The sequence below is a fragment of the Haliaeetus albicilla genome, chromosome W (genome assembly GCF_947461875.1).
Source record: "Haliaeetus albicilla chromosome W, bHalAlb1.1, whole genome shotgun sequence".
Taxonomy (NCBI): Eukaryota; Metazoa; Chordata; class Aves; order Accipitriformes; family Accipitridae; genus Haliaeetus; species Haliaeetus albicilla.
The window spans coordinates 38,697,291-38,724,107 of record NC_091515.1 but is presented as its reverse complement, the minus strand read 5'-3'; the positions used below and the strand labels follow the sequence as shown (position 1 = coordinate 38,724,107).

The 26,817-nt window shown below is 43.9% G+C and overlaps 1 protein-coding gene across 4 annotated transcripts in view; it reads right to left on the bottom strand.

Moving 5' to 3' along the window:
- LOC138683373 (transportin-1-like) overlaps positions 1-26,817 on the bottom strand; it is a 99,499-nt gene that overhangs the window by 28,348 nt on the left and 44,334 nt on the right. For all 4 annotated transcript variants that reach the window (XM_069775081.1, XM_069775080.1, XM_069775079.1 and 1 more), the window contains 7 exons: positions 26,194-26,300; positions 24,922-25,055; positions 14,991-15,072; positions 13,597-13,719; positions 7,491-7,609; positions 1,072-1,132; positions 392-560 (listed from right to left, as the gene is read on the bottom strand). In XM_069775081.1, the coding sequence (XP_069631182.1) occupies positions 392-560; positions 1,072-1,132; positions 7,491-7,609; positions 13,597-13,719; positions 14,991-15,072; positions 24,922-25,055; positions 26,194-26,300 (795 nt within the window). The remainder of the gene's footprint in view (positions 1-391; positions 561-1,071; positions 1,133-7,490; positions 7,610-13,596; positions 13,720-14,990; positions 15,073-24,921; positions 25,056-26,193; positions 26,301-26,817) is intronic.

Sequence of the window (26,817 nt, the reverse complement as noted above, 5' to 3'; positions counted from 1 at the left end):
GAAGACTAAAAGTAAAAGAAAGCATTATTAAGCTTCCTCAAGCTAAGAACAGTGTGTAAGACTTTTTTTTAAAATAAACAGGTGATCCATGATTCAAATTCAAAATCCAAAGCTTCTGTTGAACTGCATGCAGTAGATGTTTGCAGCTCTATTGGCCATATTCAAAATAAGCTTACAGATGGCTAGCTTTTGTCAGTACAGTTACATAGCCACAACATCACCTGAAAGACTCCCCCTCTGCCCCAACCACCAATTACATCAGCAGATAGTTCCTTTTCTATTCAAAAGCAAATCTTCAGTATTCCTATACACAAACTCCTCTTTTTACTGTGGTTCTTGTATTATGCAAGTAGCTATATTTTAAAACATTTTACACATTACTTTGACATACTTAAATTCCAGTCAGAAATAGTATCATCATCATCAAGATCGTCGTCATCATCGTCATCATCTTCAATACCATCTTCTTCATGTTGCTGAGCTACCGTCCGTGAACGATGAAAACGAGGTCTTATGTCCTGTTCACTATCTGGAATAGCTTCATCTTCTTCAACATCCCCCTGTCATCAAAATGATTTATCAGATAAACTAGTGCAACTATATTGCTCAAGGAAGTTAAGGATATAGTGTAAATTTTAGTTCAAGATTTTATAAGCATATGAAAGATTCACATCCCACTTGTGCTGCCCAGCTAACTAAAAATGCCATTGTTCCTGCATTCTGCTACAGTATTTACCAGAAAAATTACAGGAAAACAGAAGCAAGAGAGGTAAGCTCACACAAAAGCACAAAGTATCCTTCTTGTTAAGAAATTACTCTTGATGGGAAAGAATTAGAAGGAAGAAGAGATAGAGAAATTCTAGTACACAGCAGGAAAGCCCACAGATTATTTTCCAACAAACATGGCAGCAGTCACATTTAGTTTTTGTAACAGCACACCTTGCCCCAGAAAACTAAATCTCCATTGAACAGATGGCAGACCAGATCTGGCCTACCAGCTCAATCATTCTGATTTACAAGTCAGAAGCTAACCAGATATTCTTACTGAGTATAAAAGAAATCAATGCTTACCTTCAACAGAATAATATCGATCTCTGAATATTTCATACCATTTACCAGCACAGGTATCAGTCTACAAAGAAATATTGATACATGTCAAGAAGGAAGACCCTGGTAATTACAGGCCTGTCAGTCTCACTTCAGTGCCTGGTAAAATTATGGAGAAGGTCATTCTGGGAGTTACTGAAAAACACTTGAGAGACAATGCAGTCATTGGTCATAGCCAGCACAGGTTCACAAGGGGAAAGACCTGCTTAACCAACTTAATTTCCTTTTATTACAAGGTCACCCATCTAGTTGACCAAGGGAAGCCAGTATATGGGGGATTTTTTCTGATTTTAGCAAAGCTTTTGATACTGTCTCTCACAGTATCCTTCTGGACAAGATGTCCAGCACACAGCTAGACAAGTCCAAAATACGTTGGGTGAGCAACTGGCTGACGGGTTGGGCTCAAAGAGTTATAGTAAATGGGGTTACATCAGGCTGGTGGCCAGTCACCAGTGGGGTTCCCCAAGGCTCAATTTTAGGGCCAGTGCTCTTCAATGTTTTTATAAATGATCTGGACACAAGAATCGAATGTAGAATCACAGAAACATAAAATCATTTAGGTTGGAAAAGACCTTTAAGATCATCGAGTCCAACCATCATCCATGCCCACTAAACCATGTTACTAAACCATGTTATGGAGTACCCTGTCTATGCGCTTTTTGAATACCTCCAGGGATGGTGACTCAACCACTTCCCTGGGCAGCCTGTTCCAATGCCTGACAACCCTCTCAGTAAAGAATTTTTTCCTAATATCCAACCTAAATCTCCCTTGCCTCAACTTGAGGCCATTTCCTCTTGTCCTATCTCCAGCCACCTGACAGAAGAGACCAACACCCACCTCACTACAACCCCCTTTCAGGTAGTTGTAGAGAGCTATAAGGGCTCCCCTCAGCCTCCTCTTCTCCACACTAAACAGCCCCAGCTCCCTCAGCTGCTCCTCATAAGACTTGTGCTCCAGGACCCTCACCAACTTGGTTGCCCTCCTCTGAACACGCTCCAGCAACTCAATGTCTTTCCTGTAGTGAGGGGCCCAAAACCGAACACAGTATTTGAGGGGCAGCCTCACCAGTGCCGAGTACAGGGGAACAACCACCTCCCTGCTCCTGCTGGCCACACTATTTCTGATACAGGCCAGGATGCTGTTGGCCTTCTTGGCCACCTGGGCACACTGCTGGCTCATATTCAGCTGGCTGTCAACCAGCACCCCCAGGTCTTTCTCTGCTGGGCAGCTTTCCAGCCACTCTTCCCCAAGCCTGTAGCGCTGCATGGGGTTGTTGTGACCCAAGTGCAGGACCTGGCACTTGGCCTTGTTGAACCTCATACAATTGGCCTCAGCCCATTGATCCAGCCTGTCCAGATCTCTTTGTAGAGCCTCCCTACCCTCAAGCAGATCGACCCTGCCTCCCAACTTGGTGTCATCTGCAAACTTGCTGAGGGTGCACTTGATCCCCTCGTCCAGATCATTGATAAAGATATTAAACAGAACGGGGCCCAACACCGAGCCCTGGGGAACACCACTTGTGACCCGCCACCAACTGGATTTCACCCCATTCACCACAACCCTCTGGGCTCGTCCAGCCAGCCAGTTTTTCACCCAGCAAAGAGTACGCTTGTCCAAGCCATGAGACACCAGCTTCTCAAGGAGTATGCCATGAGAGACAGTGTCAAAGGCCTTGCTGAAGTCAAGGTAGATAACATCCACAGCCTTTCCCTCATCCACTAGGCGGGTCACCTGGTCATAGAAGGAGATCAGGTTGGTCAAGCAGGACCTGCCTTTCGTAAACCCATGCTGACTGGGCCTGATCCCCTGCTTGTCCTGGACTTGCCATGTGAGTGCTCTCAAGACAAACCGTTCCATAATCTTCCCCAGTACCAAGGTCAAATGTACATTAAGTAAGTTTGCCAATGATACTAAACTAGGAGGAGCTGTGGACTCCCTCAAGGGTAGAGAGGCCTTACAGAGAGATCTGGATAGACTAGAGCGCTGGGCAATCACCAACCATATGAAATTTAACAAGAGCAAGTGCCAGATTCTGCACCTGGGATGGGGTAATCCTGGGTATATGTACAAATTGGGGGATGAGAGGCTGGAGAGCAGCCCCGCAGAAAGAGCTCTGGGGGTTTGGGCTGATGGCAAGTTGAATGTGAGTCAGCAGTGTGCCCTGGTAGCCAAAAGGGCCAACTTTGTCCTGGGGTGCATCAAGCACAGCATAGCTAGCCGGTTGAGGGTGGTGATTGTCCCACTCTACACTGCGCTGGTGCGGCCCCACCTCGAGTACTGTGTGCAGTTTTGGGCGCCTCAATATAAGGACATCAAACTATTAGAGTGTGTCCAGAGGAGGGTGACCAAGATGGTGAAAGGTCTCGAGGGAAAGACTTAGGAGCAGCTGAGGTCACTTGGCTTGTTCAGCTTGGAGAAGAGAAGGCTGAGGGGTGACCTCATCGCAGTCTACAACTTCCTCGAGGGGAGGTGCTGATCTCCTCTGGTGACCAGCTATAGGACATGAGGAAATGAAATGAAGCTGTGTCAGGGGAAGGTCAGATTGGACATTAGGAAAAGGTTCTTCACTGAGAGGGTGGTCGGTCACTGGAACAGGCTCCCCAAGGAAGTGGTCACGGCACCAAGCCTGTCAGAGTTCAAGGAGCGCCTGGACGGCACTCTTAGTCATATGGTTTAGTGTTAGGTAGTCCTGCGAGGAGCAGGGAGTTGGACTCGATGATCCTTATGGGTCCCTTCCAACTTGAGATATTCTATGATTCTATGTCAAAGTAACACATAAATAAAGCAAGCTGGTTTTCAGTTACCTGGGCCATAATTTTGGTTGCAAACACCCCCCTCCCCCCAACAATAAAAACAAACAAACAAACAAAAACTTAGACTGATAAAAGCTAGTACCTTAACCATACTCCATTTCATGAGGTTCATCAATAATTTGTAATCTGAAAAAGTGTTAATTTCTAACTAGAGGTAGCCAGATGGCACAACTAAGTTTTACACCTTAAAAACAGGATATTCTTCCACACAATGAAATTTATTCTGAAGCACCTTTCAGAAATTAAGTCTAAAGTTTTTCAGTAAGAATTCAAACTCCCCAAATATGCTTGATAAACAAGTTATTAAGTTAGCTCTCATGAATAGTATTTGTCACTTTATTTACTTACCTTTGACTGAAGACTCTACCTCAGTACTCTTAAGAATGGAAGTCTAACTACATTAAACCCTCCTATCCTTTTGTGATTACTTCAAGTATCACCCCTAAAGACAAGTCCCCAGCATTGCAGAGATCTTGACATTAGTCAAGTCATTAGTTTATATTAGAACTTTACTTATTTATTAAACTGGTTATGGTCATGGGACTCCAACGGTACTGATGTGTATTGGCTTTGTGTGGCAAGGTTTTGGTAGCTGGGGGGGGTTACAGGGGTGGCTTCTGTAAGAAGCTGCTGGAAGATTCCCCTGTGTTCGAGAGAGAGCCCATACCAGCTGGCTCTAAGACGGACCTGCTGCTGGCCAAGGCCAAGCCAATCAGCGATAGTGGTAACACCTCTGTGATAACATTTTTAAGAAAGAAAAAAAGTTGGGACAGACGAAAAACGGCAGCCGGAGAGAGGAGTGAGAACATGTAAGAGAAACAACCCTGCGGACACCAAGGTCAGTGAAGAAGGAGGGGGAGGAGATGCTCCAGGCACCGGAGCAGAGATTCCCCTGCAGCCCATGGTGAAGACCATGGTGAGGCAGGCTGTCCACCTGCAGTCCAGGGAGGTCCACGGTGGAGCAGATATCCACCTGCACACCGTGAAGGACCCCACGCCGGAGCAGGTGGGTTCCTGAAGGAGGCTGTGACCCCGTGGGAACCCCACGCTGGAGCAGGCTCCTGGCAGGACCTGCGGATCTGTGGAGAGAGGAGCCCACACTGGTGCAGGTTTTCTGGCAGGACTTGTGACCCCATGGGGGACCTGCGCTGGAGCAGTGTGCTCCTGAAGGACTGCACACCGTGGAAAGGACCCATGTTAGAGCAGTTCGTGAAGAACTGCAGCCTGTGGGAAGGGCCCACATTGGAGAAGTTCGTGGAGGACTGTCTCCCCATGGGAGGGACCCCATGCTGGAGCAGGGGAAGAGTGTGATGAGTCCTCCCCCTGAGGAGGATGAAGCAGCAGAAAATAACGTGTGATGAACTGACCGTAAACCCCATTCCCCGTCCCCCTGTGCCGCTGTGGGGGGTTGGTAGAGAATCCGGGAGTGAAGTTGGGCCCGGGAAGAAGGGAGGGGTGGAGGGAAGGTGTTCTGAGATTTGGTTTTATTTCTCATTACCCTACTCTGGTTGATTTGTAATAAATTGAGTTAATTTTCCCCAAGCTGAGTCTGTTTTGCCCGTGACGGTAATTGGTGAGTGATCTCTCCTGTCCTTATCTCGACCCACAAGCTCTTTGTTATATTTTCTCTCCCCTGTCCAGCTGAGGAGGGGGAGTGATAGAACGGCTTTGGTGGGCACCTGGCATCCAGCCAGGGTCAACCCATCACATGATGTATGGTAAAAAAAAAAAAAAAAAAGGTAGTACTAGGGGAAAAAAAGTCAAATACTTCACATAAAAACACATTCACTACAAAAATAAAACCATAACAATAAAAATATGTGTTACAAGCCAAATCAAGCTAATACTGAAATCACTGTGGACTGACCCAGCACCAGTGACAGACTTAATCCCTGTATATTCTGAAGCTGAGGAGTATTGTTTCTGAAGGTACACAGGCCAGCAATAATATTCATGCATCTCAATGGCACATTACCTTCTGAACTTTTAATGAAAGAAAAGTATTCTGATTAACACCCATTCATTGGCATTTCTGCAGCATACTTCATGAAGTATGCAGGAGCTATATATAAGAAAGCCTACAGGAGCAAAATGGAACAAGATATTAAACAAACAGGTTTTTAGAAGATCTTGTCCCACTTAATCTAATATAAGAAAAATTAAGATTATCATCAAATATTGGCAAATTTATATAGCTCCATAGTCAAAAAGGACTTGCCAACAAACAAGTTGCTTTCAACAAATATGACGCTGAAAGATGAGAGATATGTAATGTTACTCTTATCTGTTTTTCTAGAAATTTAAAAGCTTCTTAAAAACCCCACAACAACCGAGGATGAAGCTGTTGCAATATCAATGTTCATGTAGGCCAGAAGAGGTTTAAGTTTTATACTGAGAAGGTGACTAGCATTAATATGTGTGTTGGGAAGGGGTAGGTAGAATCAAGAACTGTGCTATCATTCTTTTGAGCTATAAGAGTAGGAGTTAAGTAATAACATTTTAAAACTTAAAAATAATTTCTTATAACATTGGTTCTCCTGTTTTCAACTCCTATTCCTGTACTGCTACAGTAGGTGTTTTAATCTCAATTCTCTGCTTTCTAATTGCTTATGAAAACTGAAATTTTGACACCCCCCCCCTTTTTTTTTTTAAATTGCTTTACATCTAAAATGGTCATTTTTGCTGAAAAGAGTGTGTCTCCTCTCAACATCTTGACTGGAAAAACAGAATCACAGATAGAACTGCTCTTCTAGTATTTTCAAAATCCTTCCATGCATGTGTCAAAAACAGAGTCTCCATTTATTTGGAACACTGAAGAATTTGTTTCCTATTGCAAAAGTGTTCAGATTAGTCTGGAAAAAAGTTACAAGCACTGTTACACACATGCAAATGTTTAAATCTCAAACATGGATATTCATTCCCGTTCAGTCAAGGATCTACATTTTAAGGCTTCGGATAACTTTTTGAAACTTACAAAAAAAAGTTTTTGAAACTTAAAAAACTACTGTCAGTCTGAAGAAGTATGAAGAAACACATTATACAGGCTTTCTTCAAGTTTAAATTGCAGTGGCAATTGATATGAAATTGATTCCTAAATCTAAATGATCTTGTCATTTTGTTATGTTCTTCATAAAGATGGGGAACCCTTGGCATGACTATGCACATAGAAGCATCGCACAGAAATACTCGCAATAGCAGTTGTCAAGACAACATGTTCATGGTACACCAGATACTACAGGTAATGTCACATGGAGATATTTGTTTAAGCTTAAGCACGCATTAGTATACCTTTGCATCAATCTGATGCTTACCAGGCTGTTAAGCTCGAGGTAAAGCACCAGTGACACAGTTTAGGTTGCTTCTGGAGCTGAGTCTGAAATCTTCAGAAGTCTTTTCAGTGACCTCTGCTACAGCCATTTTTAACATGCACAAGAACTAGCTACAGGAAACTCCTCCTAAGCATACAGTAAGCTAGATAAAATCTCTATAAGAGTAACTAGGAACAAGTCAACTTAAGTTTAAAGATGACTATTTCAAAATAACTAGGAGTTGTAATTCTTAATACTTACTTAGTAAGATGCCGACATAATACATCTTTACAAATTGGCTGTTCGGCCAAAGTCAGCCAAAACTCGCAAGCCTCCAAAGCCACATTTTCATCTTGGTCCTGGGTCCTTTGAAGCATATACTACACAATATAAAAAAAAATTACTTGTATAAGATATAAGATTTAACTGCCCAGAAGAAGCTATCAACATTGCAAAGTGTGTTTGCAAAAACAGACTATGCTATCAGAGTAATTTTGTTTCTTTGGGGTGAGGGGAAGAAACAGATATAAGAAGCTACTTAAGGCTATGGTGAGAATAAGCCAAGAGACTTGCTTCTTAATGCTAGATGATTCAGATTCTAAGTTTCTTCACTGCTTAAGTGAGAACATTATTACCAAGAAACTACAGACAGAGACCCAAGATAATAAACAGCAGTTTCCTGAAAATAGTTGGGGTTTTTTTTATTATTATTTTACCCCCCCCTTTGCCCTTTTGAATAAAAAGGTACAACTATACACTTAGTAAGATGGAAATACTTTTTATATCCAATACCATAAAAAAGCTTCCCTTTCAAATCTTGATTACCTGACAGGATGCAATTAAGTAGAACCCATAACAGGGGGGAAAAAAAAAAAAGTCTCACTTTTTTCTAGCATGAATGGTAATTCAGAGATTCAGTATCAAATCTTTAAGCTTGTTGTTAAAATTTAATCCCCCTTAAACAAAAAATAGTCAAATACCTGCATAAAAAGAAACCCTAAGTATACCACAGCTACATCAGTTTCTTATACACAACTGCCAAAACAATTTAGGGAAGATGCTTGCAACTTCCAAAATAGTAATTTCTGCATTCTTCCATGCCAGCCCTTACTTCTGAGACAGTTGGTTCTTCCACTCATTTTAGAAGCCTCATGGAAGTCCATACAGCTACCTTTCCTCACACATGGATTTAAAATGAGCAAAGGAAATCCTTCTTCAGAATACAATTTTATTCTCAAAATTAAATAGAACGGGGTGATCTATATTATCCTTATGCATTTTAGGGATGCAAGATTTGCCACAAACACACCCCTTCCTACAGAACTGCACTAAATTGCAAGTGTTTCCTAATGGGTCAATACTGTGATTAAGAACTCACAGTAACAGAAATACTGCTCTATTCTGAGTTGTCAACAGATTACAGCTTGGAAAAGTTGAATAACGTCCTACCCATTCCAAGCAAGGCTTCATTAATGCACCTGAAGTGATTTAGCATTTTTCCCCAGAGGACTTGAAAATCCACTATTTTGTTGTATCCGGTTATTTGTCACAAAGACAAAAACAGAATGACAAAAACTAATCTCTGAAAGTTCTCCTCACACTGTCATTTCCTCTTTAAGTATGTATTATAGTATATGCTCCATGAAGTTAGATAGCAGTAGATTGAAAGGGCTACTTAAACTCAGTGGTATAAGATAGCCATATACACAGACTGGAAATCATAGAATGGTTTGGGTTGGAAGGGACCTTAAAGATCATCTAGTTCCAACACCCCTGCCATGGGCAGGGACACCTTCCACTAGACTAGGTTGCTCAAAGCCTCATCTAACCTGGCCTTGAACACTTCTAGGGAGGGGGCAGCCACAACCTCTCTGGGCAACCTGTTCCAGTGCCTCACCACCCTCACAGTAAAGAATTTCTTCCTAATATCTAATCTAAATCTACCCTCTTTCAGTTTAAACCATTACCCCTCATCCTATCACTACACTCCCTGATAAAAAGTCCCTCCCCATCTTTCCTGTAGGCCCCCATAGTAAGAACAGTGATACTAGTATCAAAGCATGGGAAGAGTATTTGAAGGCTTTTTTTTAATATTATCATGCCAAATTTCAATAAGTACTTTTAATGATAAGCTATAAAGTTCTACTGACTTTAGGCAATGGAAATAGTTGCTTAATAACAATAAATGACAAAATAGCATAGGCATGATGTGGGTTGAGATAAGAACAGTTTAATAGAACAGAAGGGAAGAAACTAATAATGACAATAATAATAATAAAAGAAATGAAATATACAAACCAAGTGATGCATAATGCAATTGCTCACCACCCACCGACCGACACCCAGTTAGTTCCTGAGCAGCGATCCCCCCCAGTCCAACTCCCCCCAGCTTATATACTGGGCATGACATCACATGGTATGGAATATCCCTTTGGCCACTTTGGGTCAGCTGCCCTGGCTGTGTCCCCTCCCAAATTCTTGTGCCCCTCCAGCCTTCTTGCTGGCTGGGCATGAGAAGCTGAAAAATCCTTGACTTTAGACTAAACACTACTTAGCAAAAACTGAAAACATCAGTGTTATCAACATTCTTCTCATACTGAATCCAAAACATAGCACTATACCAGCTACTAGGAAGACAATTAACTCTATCCCAGCTGAAACCAGGACAGAAGATTATTCAGAACTGGTTTGCGTACTCTGTAACAAACAGAGTTGCATTAGCCTTGTTATGTCAAACCATCAAGAAAAGAATAGCGTGATGTACAAAATATTAAGAACGCATCCTTTGAGCAGTAACAGGTGTCTTTATCTGAAGAAAACAACAGGATGCACACAATCTCATGACTTCAGCAACAAACTGAGTTTCTGTGTTATAACTTCATAACATCGATATACTATTAATTCATTACAAGTAATCTCATTATACATTGTACAATAAAAAGTCAGGACTTCTATTGAGAAAGATCTTAGGAGCCATGTGTTTGGCTAAATATGCTCTATGAACATACAAGTGCAATCTAATAACTGAAAACTGTTAGGTCAGTGTACTCCTGACATATCCTGTTGTCATGTTCTCAGACAAAGGAAGGAGGGAAAAAAAGAACACCACAAAACACCACCACAAAAACATACACCTCTGCTTCTGCTCACCTGGAAGTACATGCTCAAAAAACCCACTGAAATCCGAACTCAACCATTCCTGTATGCTCCAGGAACTTGGCAAGAAAGTTAATACTAAACCTGTCTGCTTCAAAAGCATGATGCTGGCCAAGACCTTCTGTCTTAGAATCACTACTGGAACATTAATATTCTTAACTACTTTAAAAGTGATTCTCCATAAGCATAAAAAACCCCCATCATGTGGCTACAAGTTTCTCTCTTTTTAAGACTTCCTTCAGTTAGAGCAGCCACCATCAGCAGCATTCAGCTTGGAGGTATTCAAGTTTCAAAGGGGTAAAACCAGACTCATTTGAATGTTGAACAACAGTCAGTTCTGAGATATTACATTTGCACATACCAATACGTATACAGAACTGGGGAAATCAGTAACAGTTGTATTGGTTTTGTGTGGCAAGGTTTTGGTAGCGGGGGGGGGGGGGGTTACAGGGGTGGCTTCTGTAAGAAGCTGCTGGAAGATTCCCCTGTGTTCGAGAGAGAGCCCATACCAGCCGGCTCTAAGACGGACCCACCACCGGCCAAGGCCAAGCCAATCAGCAATAGTGGTAACGCCTCTGTGATAACATTTTTAAGAAGGAAAAAAAAGTTGGGACAGTGAGAAACAGCCACCAGAGAGAGGAGTGAGAACATGTAAGAGAAACAACCCTGCGGACACCAAGGTCAGTGCAGAAGGAGGGGGAGGGGGTGCTCCAGGTGCCACAGCAGAGATTCCCCTGCAGCCCATGGTGAAGACCATGGTGAGGCAGGCTGTCCACCTGCAATCCAGGGAGGTCCACGGTGGAGCAGATATCCACCTGCACACCGTGAAGGACCCCACGCCGGAGCAGGTGGGTTCCTGAAGGAGGCTGTGACCCCATGGGAACCCTGCACTGGAGCAGGTTCCTGGCAGGACCTGCGGATCTGTGGAGAGAGGAGCCCACACTGGTGCAGGTTTTCTGGCAGGACTTGTGACCCCATGGGGGACCCACGCTGGAGCAGTGTGCTCCTGAAGGACTGCACACCATGGAAAGGACCCATGCTGGAGCAGTTCATGAAGAACTGCAGCCCGTGGGAAGGACCCACGTTGGAGAAGTTCATGGAGGACTGTCTCCCGTGGGTGGGACCCCAAGCTGGAGCAGGGGAAGAGTGTGATGAGCCCTCCCCCTGAGGAGGTGTCCTGGGTTCAGCTGGGATAGAGTTAATTTTTTACAGGAACCTGGGAGGTGGGGGGCATAGCCGGGGCAGCTGACCTGAACTGGCCAAGGAGCTATTCCATACCATGTGACATCATGCTCAGTATATAAATAGGGAGCGGGCCGGGGGGTGGTCTCTTCTTTCGGTGGGGGAAGTGGCGGAGCGTCGGGTCCCGGGTGGTGAGCAGTTGCACTGTGCATCACTCTTTTTGTATACTCTTTCATTAATACCGTTGTTGTTGTTGCAATTTCTTTGTGTTATTCCAGTAAACTGCCTTTATCTCAACCCTCGAGATTCCAGTTTTGTTTTTTTTTCTCTTCTCCGTCTTCCCCCCTATCCCACCGGAGGGGGGCGGGAGGAGTGAGCGAGCGGCCGCGTGGTCCTTTGTTACCGGCTGGGCTGAAACCACGACAGGAGGGTTGAAGCAGCAGAAAATAATGTGTGATAACCGTAAACCCCATCCCTGTCCCCCTGCACCGCTGGGGGGCTTGGTAGAGAAATCCGGGAGTGAAGTTGTGCCCGGGAAGAAGGGAGGGGTGGAGGGAAGGTGTTTTAAGATTTCGTTTTATTTCTCATTACCTTACTCTGGCTGATTTGTAATAAATTGAGTTAATTTTCCCCAAACTGAGTCTGTGTTGCCCGTGACGGTAATTGGTTGAGTGATCTCTCCTGTCCTTATCTCAACCCACAAGCTTTTTGTTATATTTTTCTCTCCCCTGTCCAGCTGAGGAGGGGGGAGTGATAGAACGGCTTTGGTGGGCACCTGGCATCCAGCCAGGGTCAACCCATCTCAACAGTACACAGTAGTCCCAAAACGGGGGGAAAAAAAAAAGTCTAAACTTTGTTATAGAACAAAAATTCACTACTACTGTCTTTTGTAGAGAAGCAGCCTAGTAATAGTTTTCCCAACAACAAAATACCGGATACAATGAGAATACAATCTTGGATCTTCTTCTGGTTGGTGACATCATTTCTACCTGCAAAGTCCAGAAGTTCCTTACTGATCTTAGGAGGGTGAAGAGCCAGAGAAGTTATCACTTGTTGACAATATAATCTCCAAAGCTTTATTCTCTCTCTCTCTAAACCCCAAACCCAACCAAACAAAAGGAAAAAAACCACCTCAGGTACCAACAATCCCTACTTGTCCTGTGTTACATGAGAACATGTCTGCCCGGGTTGGTGTCATGGAATTCCAGACAACATATAGGAAGACTAGACAGCAGGCCAAGGCTGTCATGTGTCACCTCAATTTTATGCCTCTCTAATGCCTTTGTACAGGAACAAAAAAAAACTTAACACTTTTTTCATGTTGTCTGGACCTAGCCCTTATGGAATTTGATACTGAGTTATGACCCACTTGTTCACATGAAATCTGCATGAGAAACATACTGATCTTTGCTATATTTCCAGTCTAATAGTGTATGTAAAGGCTACCTAGAAACTACCAGTGTTTCCCAGAAACATGGAAATTACAACTCAAACAGTTGAGCAGACAAAAACCAGCTGATTGGTCCTCTGGTAGGCAAGTCTAAACTAATCTAGAATGATAAAGGAACTATCAAATGACACTAACCTCTACAACTGAATGCAATGGCGGGCAGCTTCGTTAGTAGCTCAAAGAGCATCTCAGCTATATAAAATAACATTCCTTATGCTTGTTGTGGTCAAAAGCTCAAAAAAAGGTGACAGCTTCAATGTGTAAACTGTAGCAGTATCAGCACTAGAACTAAGATTTTTAACATGATCTCACTTGTGGTCAGGCAATGCCTGGCTGCTCCATGGTATAGCTGATCCTGGCCATTTCAGGATCAATTATCTGCCATATGCATTGTCTGTCAAATACAACGTCAAGTTGGCAATTAGCTAAAAAGAAACTTTCACAACCTCAATCTTGAAGGAAAATGAAGAGCAGGCAAGTGCAAGAGTAACATGCCTGTTCTGATGAATGCTTTTAATTTGTTATTATTTCTGCAACCCCAAACATGTTTCAACATGCAATCTGGGAAACGAGACTCACCTCAACTATACTAATCATATGAGGAAGCAGGCGATCCATTCGAACTTCCAGCAACATTACCAGAGCACGGCAAACATTTTTGCGTACTTCAGGCTCCTCATCAGCAGCCAGTGCAAAAAGATTCTGTTGGAAAGCAATACCAGTTGAAAAGCCTCAATTCATCTAGTTCAACTTGTATTTAAATTGACATTACTGGCAAACTAAAGTATGCAAACACGTACTTCTGTACCCTCCCAACCCACACCTCAAAATACCATGTTATTTCTTAAAAGACGTACGGTTTAGCAAATGAACTCTTCAAACTTTCAATGTGTATTTTTACCCAGTGTTTTGGTCATGTGTACATTAGACACAAGAACATTATTTCCTGAATTTTTTTTCCTCTAAACATTAATGAAGTTCTGAAGCTAGAAAACTCCTTCAGTATATAACAGCAGCAAATAAAATACTCTAGATAATCCAAAATATCACCCTTCTAATCCACATTCAGTAGTAGTATTCAGAGACCCATCATACAGATTCAGTGACATGATGATCCCCATACTGAACTCTCCATCACAGGTAAGCAACAGGCTGCTGCCAGTACCTTTATAGCTTCCTCTATTTATGAAAAGGAAACATCTTTCAAAATACTATTTCTTGGGCTGGGAGAGTACTTAGACTAATCTGAGCATAAGCATACAGAATGAACTTCAATCCATGGTGTCCTGGTTTCAGCTGGGATATAGTTAACTGTCTTCCTAGTAGCTGGTACAGTGCTATGTTTTGAGTTCAGTATGTGAAGAATGTTGATAACACTGATGTTTTCAGCTGTTGCTCAGTAGTGTTTAGACTAGAGTCAAGGATTTTTTCAGCTTCTCATGCCCAGCCAGGGCACCTGACCCACACTGGCCAACAGTGTATTCCATACCATGTGATGTCACATCTAGTTTAGGAACTGGGAAGTGGGGGGCAGAGATTCGCCGCTCGGGGACTGGCTGGGTGTCGGTCGGCGGGTGGTGAGCAATTGCCCTGCGCATCATTTGTACATTTCAATCCTTTTATTACTACTGTTGTCATTTTATTGGTGTTATCATTATCATTATTAGTTTCTTCTTTTCTGTTCTATTGAACCGTTCTTATCTCAACCCAGGAGTTTTATTTCTTTTCCTGATTTTCTCCCCCATCCCACTGGATGGGGGGGAGTGAGTGAGCGGCTGCGTGGTGCTTAGTTGCTGGCTGGGGTTAAACCACGACACATGGGGACTGAAGCTAAGAATGGGAAGCCAGCAGAGAATGGGAAGTCAGCAATGTGGAGTTTGGGGGTAGTGGTGGTTGTAAACCATTATTCAAAGCTCTTGATAAATCTGGTATGTAATTTGACTTAATCCCCCCAACCAAGAATGCACACTCACCTCAATAAAAGAATCTATGTGCAACATCAGAGCTTGAGTTCTGCTGATGATGAATTGATTGACGCATCCAACAGCATGAGACCTACAAATGGAACAGTTAAAATATACATTTTTCATTACTTAAACATTTTCTAAACTGTACATAGGCATCAAAAACATTAGGAAGTAAAGCACACTGTCCAAGCATCTTCTAGAGGCAAGAGGGAACAAATCTGCACATCTATATTGTTAGCAAGAAAAATTACTAACCCACATTTTTAAGTACCGCCTTATACTCCCATATATATAATAAATAATTTATTTTAAAGTATTCAGTAAATATAAACCAGAGCAGGTGTCCTGGTTTCGGCTGGGATAGAGTTAACTGTCTTCCTAGTAGCTGGTAAGGTGCTATGTTTTGAGTTCAGTATGTAAAGAATGTTGATAACACTGATGTTTTCAGTTGTTGCTAAGTACTGTTTAGTCTAAAGACAAGGATTTTTCAGCTTCTCATGCCCAGCCAGCGAGAAAGCTGGAGGGGCACAAGAAGTTGGCACAGGACACAGCCAGGGCACCTGACCCAGGGCCAACAGGGTATTCTATACCATGTGACATCCCATTTAGTACAGGAACGGGGAAGTGGGGGCGGGGAATCGCCACTCGGGGACTAGCTGGGTGTCGGTCGGTGGGTGGTGAGCAATTGCACTGCACATCATTTGTACATTCCAATCCTTTCATTATTACTGTTGTCATTTTATTAGTTTCCTCTTTTTTGTTCTATTAAACTGTTCTTATCTCAACCCACGGGTTTTGCTTCTTTTCCCGATTTTCTCCCCCATGTCACTGGGTGGGGGGGAGTGAGTGAGCGACTGCGTGGTGTTTAGTCGCTGGCTGGGGTTAAACCGCGACAGTCCATTTAGGTACCCAACGTGGGGCACGAAGGGTTGAGATAACGACAAACCTGACCAGAGCTTGTTAAAACAAATTTGTTACAAGCATTCATTATATTGGTCTAATACTCACTGGTCATTATGTTGATTTATGTGTTCTTAGAGTTGTTGCTCTGGTTTTTAAAGTTCTGTTATGTATCACCTCGCTTGCTGTATGCAGTTCCTCTTCTGCTGCTTATCATCCATGGGAGGTGGATTAAGGTTTTCACTTTCATGTATTGTATAACACTGGTTTATGGTATGATAAAGTAATCAGCTGTGGGATTAATACGGTATTTGCACTCAGCATTGTCACCTTTATACTCCGGGAGCCATCTGTGGGAAACTATTAATAATTATACCATTTACCTTTCCTCCTTGGAGAGCCAGTCTATGGGTGGGGTACCTTTCTTCCCCTCTCCTTTCTCCTTCAGTCCAGTTACAATGGTGTTTGAGAATTTTGAAAAATTTGAATACTCCTGGGATGTTGGGACTAGCACGGTCCTAGCCCTACTGCTAGGAATTAGCATGTTCCTGAATGTGGTTCAGCTCTTGTTTAAGGTTAAACAACTATTTAAGAAGATCACCCAGAGATCTGCCCCAAGGCTGGATAATCATGAGTGGCAGGGTGTGTGGGGTAGTATGGGCAAGTACCTAGAAAAGTGGGCACCTCCAATGTTTTGGAAATTCACCCCTGAACAAGTGCAGGATCCAGAAGAACTAGTAAAATATTTGGAAAAGGTATGCTGTCACCCCAGCAGCTCCAGAGAGATACAAATCACTGCAACGTGCTGGGGCCTGGCCCATGCCTATCGAGCCCTGTTCGACACCACTCAGTACCCTCAAGGGGAAGAGAAAGTCTCTGGACCTAACAACAAAACGATGAGCACCGCGGCCACCCAAACCTTGGCAACGGGCGTTGCAGCCTCTCCAGCCCCGGTGACGAGCATTGCAGCCACCCAGACCTTGGCAACAGGCACCGCAACCCTTCCAGCCCTGGCGACGAGAACTGTGGCTACCCAAACCTTGGCAACGGGCACTGCGGCCCCTCCAGCCCCAGCGACGAGCACTGCTGCTACCCAAACCTCGGTGACAGACACTGCGGTTATCCAAAACCCGGCGAGCGATACTGCAACTGAACCAGCGGACCAACCTGCACCAGTATCAGTTGCCCCCGTACATAAAAAGAAATATACAAAAAAATCAGTTCGCTTAGCGAAGGATGAAGATGAACCAGGGTCATCACGGGAACAGGAGGAAGAGGCAGAACCAGAGGTAATCACCCGATCCCTATCCTTGACTGAGCTGCGGGATATGCGAAAAGATTTTGGCCACCGTATAGGTGAGCATATTATCACCTGGCTCCTCCGATGCTGGGACAATGGGGCTAATAGCTTGGAATTAGAAGGTACGGAAGCCAAGCAGCTGGGATCCCTTGCCAGGGAAGGTGGCATTGACAAGGCAATTGGAAAAGGGACACAAGCGATCAGCCTCTGGAGGTGACTCCTGTCAAGAGAGAAGGAAAGGTACCCCTTTAAGGAAGATGTTATATGTCAATCAAGCAAGTGGACCACCATGGAAAGAGGTATCCAATATCTGAGGGAATTAGCTGTGCTAGAGACGATTCATCATGACCTGGGCAACCCACAATTACCCAAAGATCCAGATGAAGTCCAATGCACACGACCCATGTGGCAGAAGTTTGTACGGAGTGCACCATCGTCCTATGCCAACTCACGGGCAATAATGGCCTGGAAAGACGAAGAGGCACCGACAGTGGATGAAGTGGCACACCAACTCTGTCAATATGAAGAAAACCTCTCCTCCTCCCTACAAGCCTGCATTGCGGCTGTGGAGAAGCTGTCCGAGGATTTCCAGCAATTCAAAGAGGATATGTCCTATTCCCCACCTGTAAGGACCCATGTCTCAGCTATTAGGAGTGAGCGTTCCTCTGCCCAAGAGAGAGAATATAGAAGGTACACACCGCGAGGTGCCCTGTAGCTCTACCTATGTGATCATGGAGAGGACATGAGGAAATGGGACGGAAAACCTACCTCGGTCCTAAATGCACGGGTACGTGAACTGCAAGGAAAAACCACCACAAAAGGGGATTCTTCCAGGAAAAATGCCGCTCCAGTTTCCAAACAGAGTATAAGGGCTGATGTTTTTTCTGATCCTCTTGAAGGGAATTCTGAACCAATTTTACGAGAAGTGAGTACTGAATACTCTGACCAGAATTAGAAGGGCCCTGCCTCCAGCCAGGTGGAGGAAAGGGATAACCGGGTCTATTGGACTGTGTGGATTCGATGGCCTGGCACATTAGACCCACAGGAGTATAAGGCTCTAGTAGACACCGGCGCACAGTGCACTCTAATGCCATCAAGCTATAAAGGGGCAGAATCCATTTGTATTTCTGGTGTGACAGGGGGATCCCAAGAGTTAACTGTATTGGAGACTGAAGTAAGCCTAACTGGAAATGAATGGCAGAAACACCCCATTGTGACTGGCCCAGAGGCTTCGTGTATCCTTGGCATAGACTATCTCAGGAGAGGGTATTTTAAGGACCCAAAGGGGTATCGATGGGCTTTTGGTATAGCTGCCTTGGAGACGGAGGGCACTGAACAGCTGTCTACCCTGCCTGGTCTCTCCCAAGACCCTTCGACTGTGGGGTTGCTGAAGGTTGAAGAACAACAAGTGCCAATTGCTACCACGACGGTGCACCGGCGGCAATATCGCACCAACCGAGACTCTCTGATTCCCATCCACAAGTTGATTCGCCAACTGGAGAGCCAAGGAGTGATCAGCAAAACTCGCTCACCCTTTAATAGTCCCATATGGCCAGTGCAAAAGTCTAATGGGGAGTGGAGACTAACAGTTGACTATCGCGGCCTGAATGAAGTTACACCACCGCTGAGTGCTGCCGTTCCAGCTATGCTAGAACTTCAATACGAACTAGAGTCAAAGGCAGCCAAGTGGTATGCCACAATTGACATTGCTAATGCATTTTTCTCAATCCCTCTGGCAGCAGAGTGTCATCCACAATTTGCCTTTACTTGGAGGGGTGTCCAGTACACTTGGAATCGATTGCCCCAGGGGTGGAAACACAGCCCCACCATTTCCCATGGACTAATCCAGACTGCACTGGAAAAAGGTGAAGCTCCGGAACACCTGCAATACATTGACGACATCATCATATGGGGCAACACAGCAGAAGAAGTCTTGGAGAAAGGGAAGAAAATAATCCAAATCCTTCTGAAAGCCGGTTTTGCCATAAAACAAAGTAAGGTCAAGGGACCTGCACAGGAGATCCAGTTTTTGGGAATAAAATGGCAAGATGGACATCGTCAGATCCCAATGGACGTGATTAACAAAATAGCTGCTATGTCTCCACTGACTAATAAAAAGGAAACTCAGGCCTTCTTAGGTGTCATGGGGTTTTGGAGAATGCATATTCCAAATTACAGTCTGATTGTAAGCCCTCTCTATCAAGTGACCCGGAAGAAGAATGATTTTAAATGGGGCCCTGAAAAACAACAAGCCTTTGAACAAATTAAGCGGGAGATTGTTCATGCAGTAGCCCTTGGGCCAGTCCGGACAGGACAAGATGTTAAGAATGTGCTCTATTATCCTGCAGCTGGAGAGAATGGCCCTACCTGGAGCCTCTGGCAGAAAGCACCTGGGGAGACCCGAGGCCGACCCCTGGGGTTTTGGAGTCAGGGATACAGAGGATCCGAGGCTCGCTATACTCCAACTGAAAAAGATATTGGCAGCATATGAAGGAGTTCGAGCTGCCTCAGAAGTGGTTGGTACTGAGACACAGCTCCTCTTAGCACCCCGACTGCCAGTGCTGGGCTGGATGTTCAAAGGGAGGGTCTCCTCTACACATCACGCGACTGACGCCACGTGGAGTAAGTGGGTCGCACTGATCACACAATGGGCTCGCATAGGAAACCCCGATCGCCCAGGAATTTTGGAAGTGATCACGGACTGGCCAGAAGGCAAAGATTTTGGAATGTCGCCAGAGGAGGAGGTGGCACGAGCTGAAGAGGCCCCGCTGTATAATAAACTGCCAGAAAATGAGAGGCAATATGCCCTGTTCACTGATGGATCCTGTCGCATTTTGGGAAAGCATCGGAGGTGGAAAGCTGCTGTATGGAGTCCTACACGACAAGTCACAGAAACTGCTGAAGGAGAATCAAGTCAGTTTGCAGAGGTGAAAGCCATCCAGCTAGCATTAGATATTGCTGAAAGAGAGAAGTGGCCAGTGCTCTATCTCTATACTGACTCATGGATGGTGGCAAGTGCCCTGTGGGGGTGGCTACAGCAATGGAAGCAGAGCAACTGGCAGCGCAGAGGCAAACCCATCTGGGCTGCCGCACTGTGGCAAGATATTGCGTCCCGGCTAGAGAATCTGGTCGTAAAAGTACGTCATGTAGATGCTCATGTACCCAAGGGTCAGGCCACTGAAGGACATCAAAACAACCAACAGGTGGATCAGGCTGCCAAGATTGAAGTGGCTCAGGTGGACCTGGACTGGCAACATAGGGGTGAGCTATTTATGGCTCGATGGGCCCACGATACCTCAGGCCATCAGGGAGGAGATGCAACATATAGATGGGCTCGCGATCGAGGGGTGACCTTCACCATGGATACTATCGCACAGGTTATCCATGAATGTGAAATGTGCTGCAGTTAAGGAAGCCAAGCAGTTAAAGCCCCTGTGGTATGGAGGGCAATGGCTGAAATATAAATATGGGGAAGCCTGGCAGACTGACTATATCACACTCCCACAAACTCGCCAAGGCAAGCGCCATGTGCTTACAGTGGTGGAAGCAACCACTGGATGGCTGGAAACATATTCTGTGCCCCATGCCACCACCCAGAACACTATCCTGGGCCTTGAATAGCAGGTCTTGTGGTGACACGGCACCCCAGAAAGAACTGAGTCAGACAATGGGACTCACTTCCAAAACAACCTCATAGACACCTGGGCCAAAGAGCATGGCATTGAGTGGGTATATCACATCCCCTATCATGCAGGAGGCTCCAGGGTAATCGAATACAATGGACCGTTAAAGGCTACATTGAGAGCAATTTGGGGTGTGTCGTGGTTTTAGTCCAGCCGGTAGCACAACACCACACAGCCCCTCGCTCACTCCCACCACCCCGGCCACGGTGGGATGAGGAGAAAATATACAGAAAGGCTCGTGGGTCGAGACAAGGACTGGGAGGGATCACTCACCACTTATGGTCATGGGCAAAAGACAGGCTCAACTTGGGGAAGAAACAAAGTCAATTTAATTTACTACAAATCAAATCAAAACAAGGATAATGAGAAGTAAAACCAAACCTTAGAACACCTTCCCCCCACCCCTCCTTCCTGGCTCAACTCCTCTCCTGGTTTTCTCTACCTCCTCCCCCCGGTGATGGTGATGCAGGGGAACAGGGGATGGGGGTTGGGGTCAGCGTGCCACAAGTTGTCTCTGCTGCTCCTTCCTCCTCAGGGGAAGGACTCCTCACTCATCCCCTGCTCCACCGTGGGGTCCCTCCCACAGGAGACAGTCCTTCAGGAACTTCTCCAATGTGAGTCCTTTCCATGGGCTGCAGTTCCTCACAAACTTCCCTGGCGTGGGTCCTTTCCATGGGCTGATCTTCAGTGACAAACTGCTCCAGTACAGGCTTTCGCATGGAGTCACGGCCATCTTCGGGGGCATCTGACTGCTCCGGTATGGGCTTCTCCACAGCCTGCAGGTGGGCATCTGCTCCACCGCTCACCTCCATGGGCTGCAGAGGGACAGCCAGCCGTCTCACCACAGGCTGCAGGGGCATCAACGTCCTCAGATGTCCCTCCTCCCCCTCCTTCTTCACTGACCTCTGTATCTGCATAGGTGTTCCTTTCACATTCCAATCCCCGTACCCACTGCAGATTCCCCTTCTTAAATATGTTATCCCAGAGGTGCTACCAATGTCACTGATTGGGTCAGCCTGGGCCAGAAGCGGGTCCAACTTGGAGCTGGGGGAGCTTCTATAGCAGCTTCTCACAGAAGCCACCCATGCAGCCCCCTCCCCCGCTACCAAAAATCCCACACCACACAAACCCATAACAGGGTGGGACCTTCAAACATTGGGATACACATTTAGCAAAAGCCACCTGGTTAGTCAACACCAGAGGATCTGCCAATCGGGGTGGCCCTGCCCAGTCAGAACTGTTACTTTACTGTAGAAGGGGATAAAGTCCCTGTAGTGCACATAAAAGAATATGTTAGGGAAGACAGTCTGGGTTACTCCTGCCTCAGGCAAAGGCAAACCCATTCGTGGGATTGCTTTTGCTCAAGGGCCTGGGTGCACTTGGTGGGTGATGTGAAAAGATGGAGAAGTCCGATGTGTGCCTCAAGGGGATTTGATTTTAGGTGAGAATAGCCAATGAATTAAATTGTATGGTGTCAGTTGCTATATAACCCTGCCACTGTATGTTAGCATTACTATAACTGTTATATGCTATATCAATGGTATTACAGTAAGAATCACTTAGATCAAGCAAAAATGAACTGTGATAAAACTGAGCAAAGTGCAGTAGTGATGGAACCAGAACTGACTCCAGCATGCAACAATCCAACATTACACACCATCCTCTTGCTGCGTCAAATGTCACCTGCTCGTCACGCCACACTGAAGCCCGATCCTATTCTGCCAACTTAGTGGACTTCACACCATCCCTCCTGCCCAGAAAGACTGGTATGACAGATGGAGCCCAAAGTTGGGGACTAAATGAACTCAATGAACATTTTACAGAGATGGTCCAGAGACTAAGGGAATAATATATCTGTGTGTGTATACATATATATATCTCAAAGGACGGAAAACGTGATGGTGATGGATTAGGATGTTCTGGAAATTATGGGACCTGAGCATGTCATCAATGGTATTAGAGTAAGGGGTGGATACTGTCCTGGTTTCGGCTGGGACAGAGTTAATCTTCTTTTTAGTAGCTCATATAGCGTTATGTCTTGGATTCAGTATGAGAAGAATGTTGATCACACACTGATGTTTTCAGTTGTTGCTAAGTAATGTTTGGTCTAAAGTCAAGGATTTCTCACAGCTTCTCATGCCCAGCCAGCAAGAAGGCTGGAGGGGCACAAGAAGTTGGGAGGGGACACAGCCAGGGCAGCTGACCCAAAGTGGCCAAAGGGATATTCGATTCCATATGACATCATGCCCAGTATATAAACTGGGGGGAGTTGGCCTGGGAGGGATCGCTTCTCAGGAACTAACTGGGCATCCGTCGGCAAGTGGTGAGCAATTGCATTGTGCATCACTTGTTTTGTGTATTCCAATCCTTTTATTATTACTGTCATTTTATTTGTGTTATCATTATCATTATTAGTTTCTTCCTTTCTGTTCTACTAAACTGTTCTCATCTCAACCCACAAGTTTTATCTTTTTCCTTCCAATCGTCTCCTCCATCCCACTGGGTGGGTAGGGGAAGTAAGTGAGCAGCTGTGTGGTGCTTAGTTGCTGGCTGGGGTTAAACCACGACACAAGTTAATTCTGGAATTTTTCTTCTATCCTATACTTCTGTTACTTTGGAGATATTAATACTGTATTAAAGTAAAAAGATGTTGAACCCATTTAATTTGATCCAGCTGAAGGATAAAGAGCTAAGTTTTGGTGCAGTTAAAGCAGAAAAATATTTTTCCGCAAGAACTCAGAAACTATTATCAGCAAACAATGTTTTACTCTCCCATTGCTGCAGTCATTGCAAAATGAATGGAAGATAGTTCTTGCTAATGAGAATATGAAATTTTAACCACAGCAATGAAATTCTCATAATAATATGCAAAATCTTAAAAGAAACAGTTTGATTTTCAAAGTCAGACAGATTTTAGATTTGGAAGATGTATACAGAGGTGAGGCTGATCTATTAACTAAGCAGATAAGCGTGGAAATTACTGATGCATGAAATCTCTGTGCCTTCTTGTGACGGTCTGACAAATTCAATGTCTCAAACATCCATTAAAGAGCTTTGCTGGAGAAATCGACCTCTGTAAAAATGCTGGAGTTTTGTGAACAGGACAATGTGGACAGAGGAGAGGGCCCCACGGAGGGTGGGAACGCACTTCTCCAAGGCCCCAATTCCTTATCTTAAGTGACCAGGAGAAGGAACATAATTTATGCCTTCCTGGAGGAAGAAGGCCCCATGGAAGTTGGGACTGTGCTTCTATCTTAAGTGGTCATAACAGCAGGAAAAGAGAGGCAACTCCACAATGAACCCCCCCACCAAAGCTCACTGAACGATTCCAGTGAACCCCAGGTGTGGGAACTGCACATGTTGAGACTATCGACTAACACACTATAAAAGAAGGGAGAACGAGTCCTCAGTGCGCGCCCTCCGGAACTGGATCTCTACGCTGGCTGGACCAACGCTGGACCCAGGACTGGTGAAACCCTTCTCTTCTCTCTTTCTTTCTTTCTCTCTCTCCCTCTTTTCCTTCTCTCTTTTCCACAGTCCCTACACCTCATCCTTTGAAACATAAACCATTGACCAAGTCTGAGACTAGGAGTGGATCTAGCCGCCCCTGAGCTCCTCTTTGAGAAGGAGTCCAGAAAGCAAGGGGGTCTGCTCTGAACCTCGTGACTCAACGGGAGGGCTCTCCTTCTGATACATTTCATGTTCCTTTTTCCATTTCATTTTTCTGTACTTCCCTCCTCTTCTCAAACAGCGGCTTAATGACATGTTGCAAGGTTCATATTAACAAGTTCATGTGTACTTGGACAAAGTTAGCTAGGTTGAATAAATGTTGGTTGTTGTTTGAACTCCCCTGGTGTTGTTTCACCTTAATTCTGACAAAGGAAATCCACGAACCTGAGTCGCTCCAACTTTGGGACGCGACACTTCTCACATTTGCACATGCAGGATCATTTAAAAAAAAACTAAGCATGTTTTAAATTGATCAAAGTATCAACCTTGCTGCTCATGTAAATACATTTTTAACAGGTAACTTTAGTACAACACCGAAACATACCTTATTTTTGGACTGCTGTGCTTGAAGAACTGCAAGAATTTAGGTATCATGATATTGAGTGGTCGGTCTAATACGTCACTATCTAAAATTTCAGCAGAATCTTCACATATCTTCTGAAGAGCACCAAATGCACCCTGTTTAAAAAAAATAAAATAAAAGAAATAAAAAAAAAATCTGTTCTTTTACATTTTGAAGTAAGCAACATTTTAGGTTTTGTACAGAACAGGTAATTTTAGCACAACACCACAGTAAATGTAGCTAATTAACAAAGTAAATGTAGCTAACTAAATATGGAGTTAAATTAAAACATCCTTAAAGTCTTTTTATTGAAGCTCTTCATGCTGTCATCTAAGCTCTCAAGGTGGATGAGTCTATAATAGAGAAGTGGTAATTTTAATTTTAGCATTCAATGCTCATTTATTCAATCATATTTTAAAAATGCTTAAAAGCAAGATCTTATTTGAAAAATAAATGACAAGTTGCAGAAGCATCCAATTTAATTTCATATATGATTTTATTTCCTTTAATGGTTTGTTATAGGGCAAAACAGAACTCTAGACATGATGGTCAATTTGAGTTTCATTTTCAAGTTTTGGTTTTTTCTTTTTCTTAAGAAAGCAGCACTAAAACACTACATAACAGCATGACATCTTGGACCACTGTCATATCTCTAAAGATTATTTCATACAAAATGCTTCACACACTTATGGAGTCAGCATCAAGTAATTAAAATTGTGTGATCACATATTTTTAAAACCCAGACAAGACTTTTTTTCTCCTCATAGCAGTTTCTCTCCTCAAAACAGTTGAATTGGTATTTATTTTCCTTCATAAACACTGAACAAAAAAGTTCATTTCACACTAGTCTGATATAGCAGTGACAGATCACATTTCCAGATTAAGTTATAAGAAGAATGAACAACACTACTTTTAAGTAAGACAAAATTCAGGGTCAACTTGATGATGCCTAAAAGATTGGGCATCACAAAGCGATAACTTTAGGACACTTCTCAGCTGAGATGCTATGACTACCCATCTACAGTCTTATTCTGCTTTTATGCAAAGAAAACAAATTCATTTGAATGAACACTAAAAATATGGAATGCAGGTAGAATAAAAAGTATCAAATTTGAGCCACTATTCTCTGAAGAGATTACATATGTGTGTATACACACACACACAAAATACTATACATATATATAGTATCTATGAAGAGAGAGAAAAAAATAATCAAATTTAGATGATAATCCATTTCAAAATAAGTCTCCTTACCTCACAGGTATTGTAATCTTCAGAATCCAACAGGCTGCAAAGCTTTGGTAAGAGTTCAGGCCAATTCTGTAATTCCCCTTTTGAAGCAATGGTTGTTATCAGAATGCCTAAGTGAATCAGAGGAATAAAGGAAATGAGATCTCATATATCTTCACAGGTTTCACACCAGTTTTTCTCATTTTACTCCTCTCAAAGATCTAAGAAGTTAAGAAATTTCTTGTTTTATTAAGAGCTGGCAAGCATAAAAAGAGGAAGTACATTTAATTACAAATGGTATTTGAAGGGCTTTGAAATGCAAAGGCAGGTTGTTCCTTCCTACTACCATGAAGGGCTCAGATGTGAGAAGTCAAGCACAAAGTAATACCAGTTAAGGAAATAATCATGCCCAAACACTGTAGGGCAGGTTCTGCTCTAAGTTTACTAAAAACTGTACAAATCTTGACCTCCAGTAAACATAAAGTATCCACCTCAAGTCACCTCATCTTTATTATGACACAAAGGCATGAACATGGAAAGCTGTCATTCAATAAACGTATAACCCCAATGGTAAATTATGTGTTCACAACTTTACTATGTTTACACAAAACATTAAGGACACATTCTAAAACCAAGATACCTACTAAG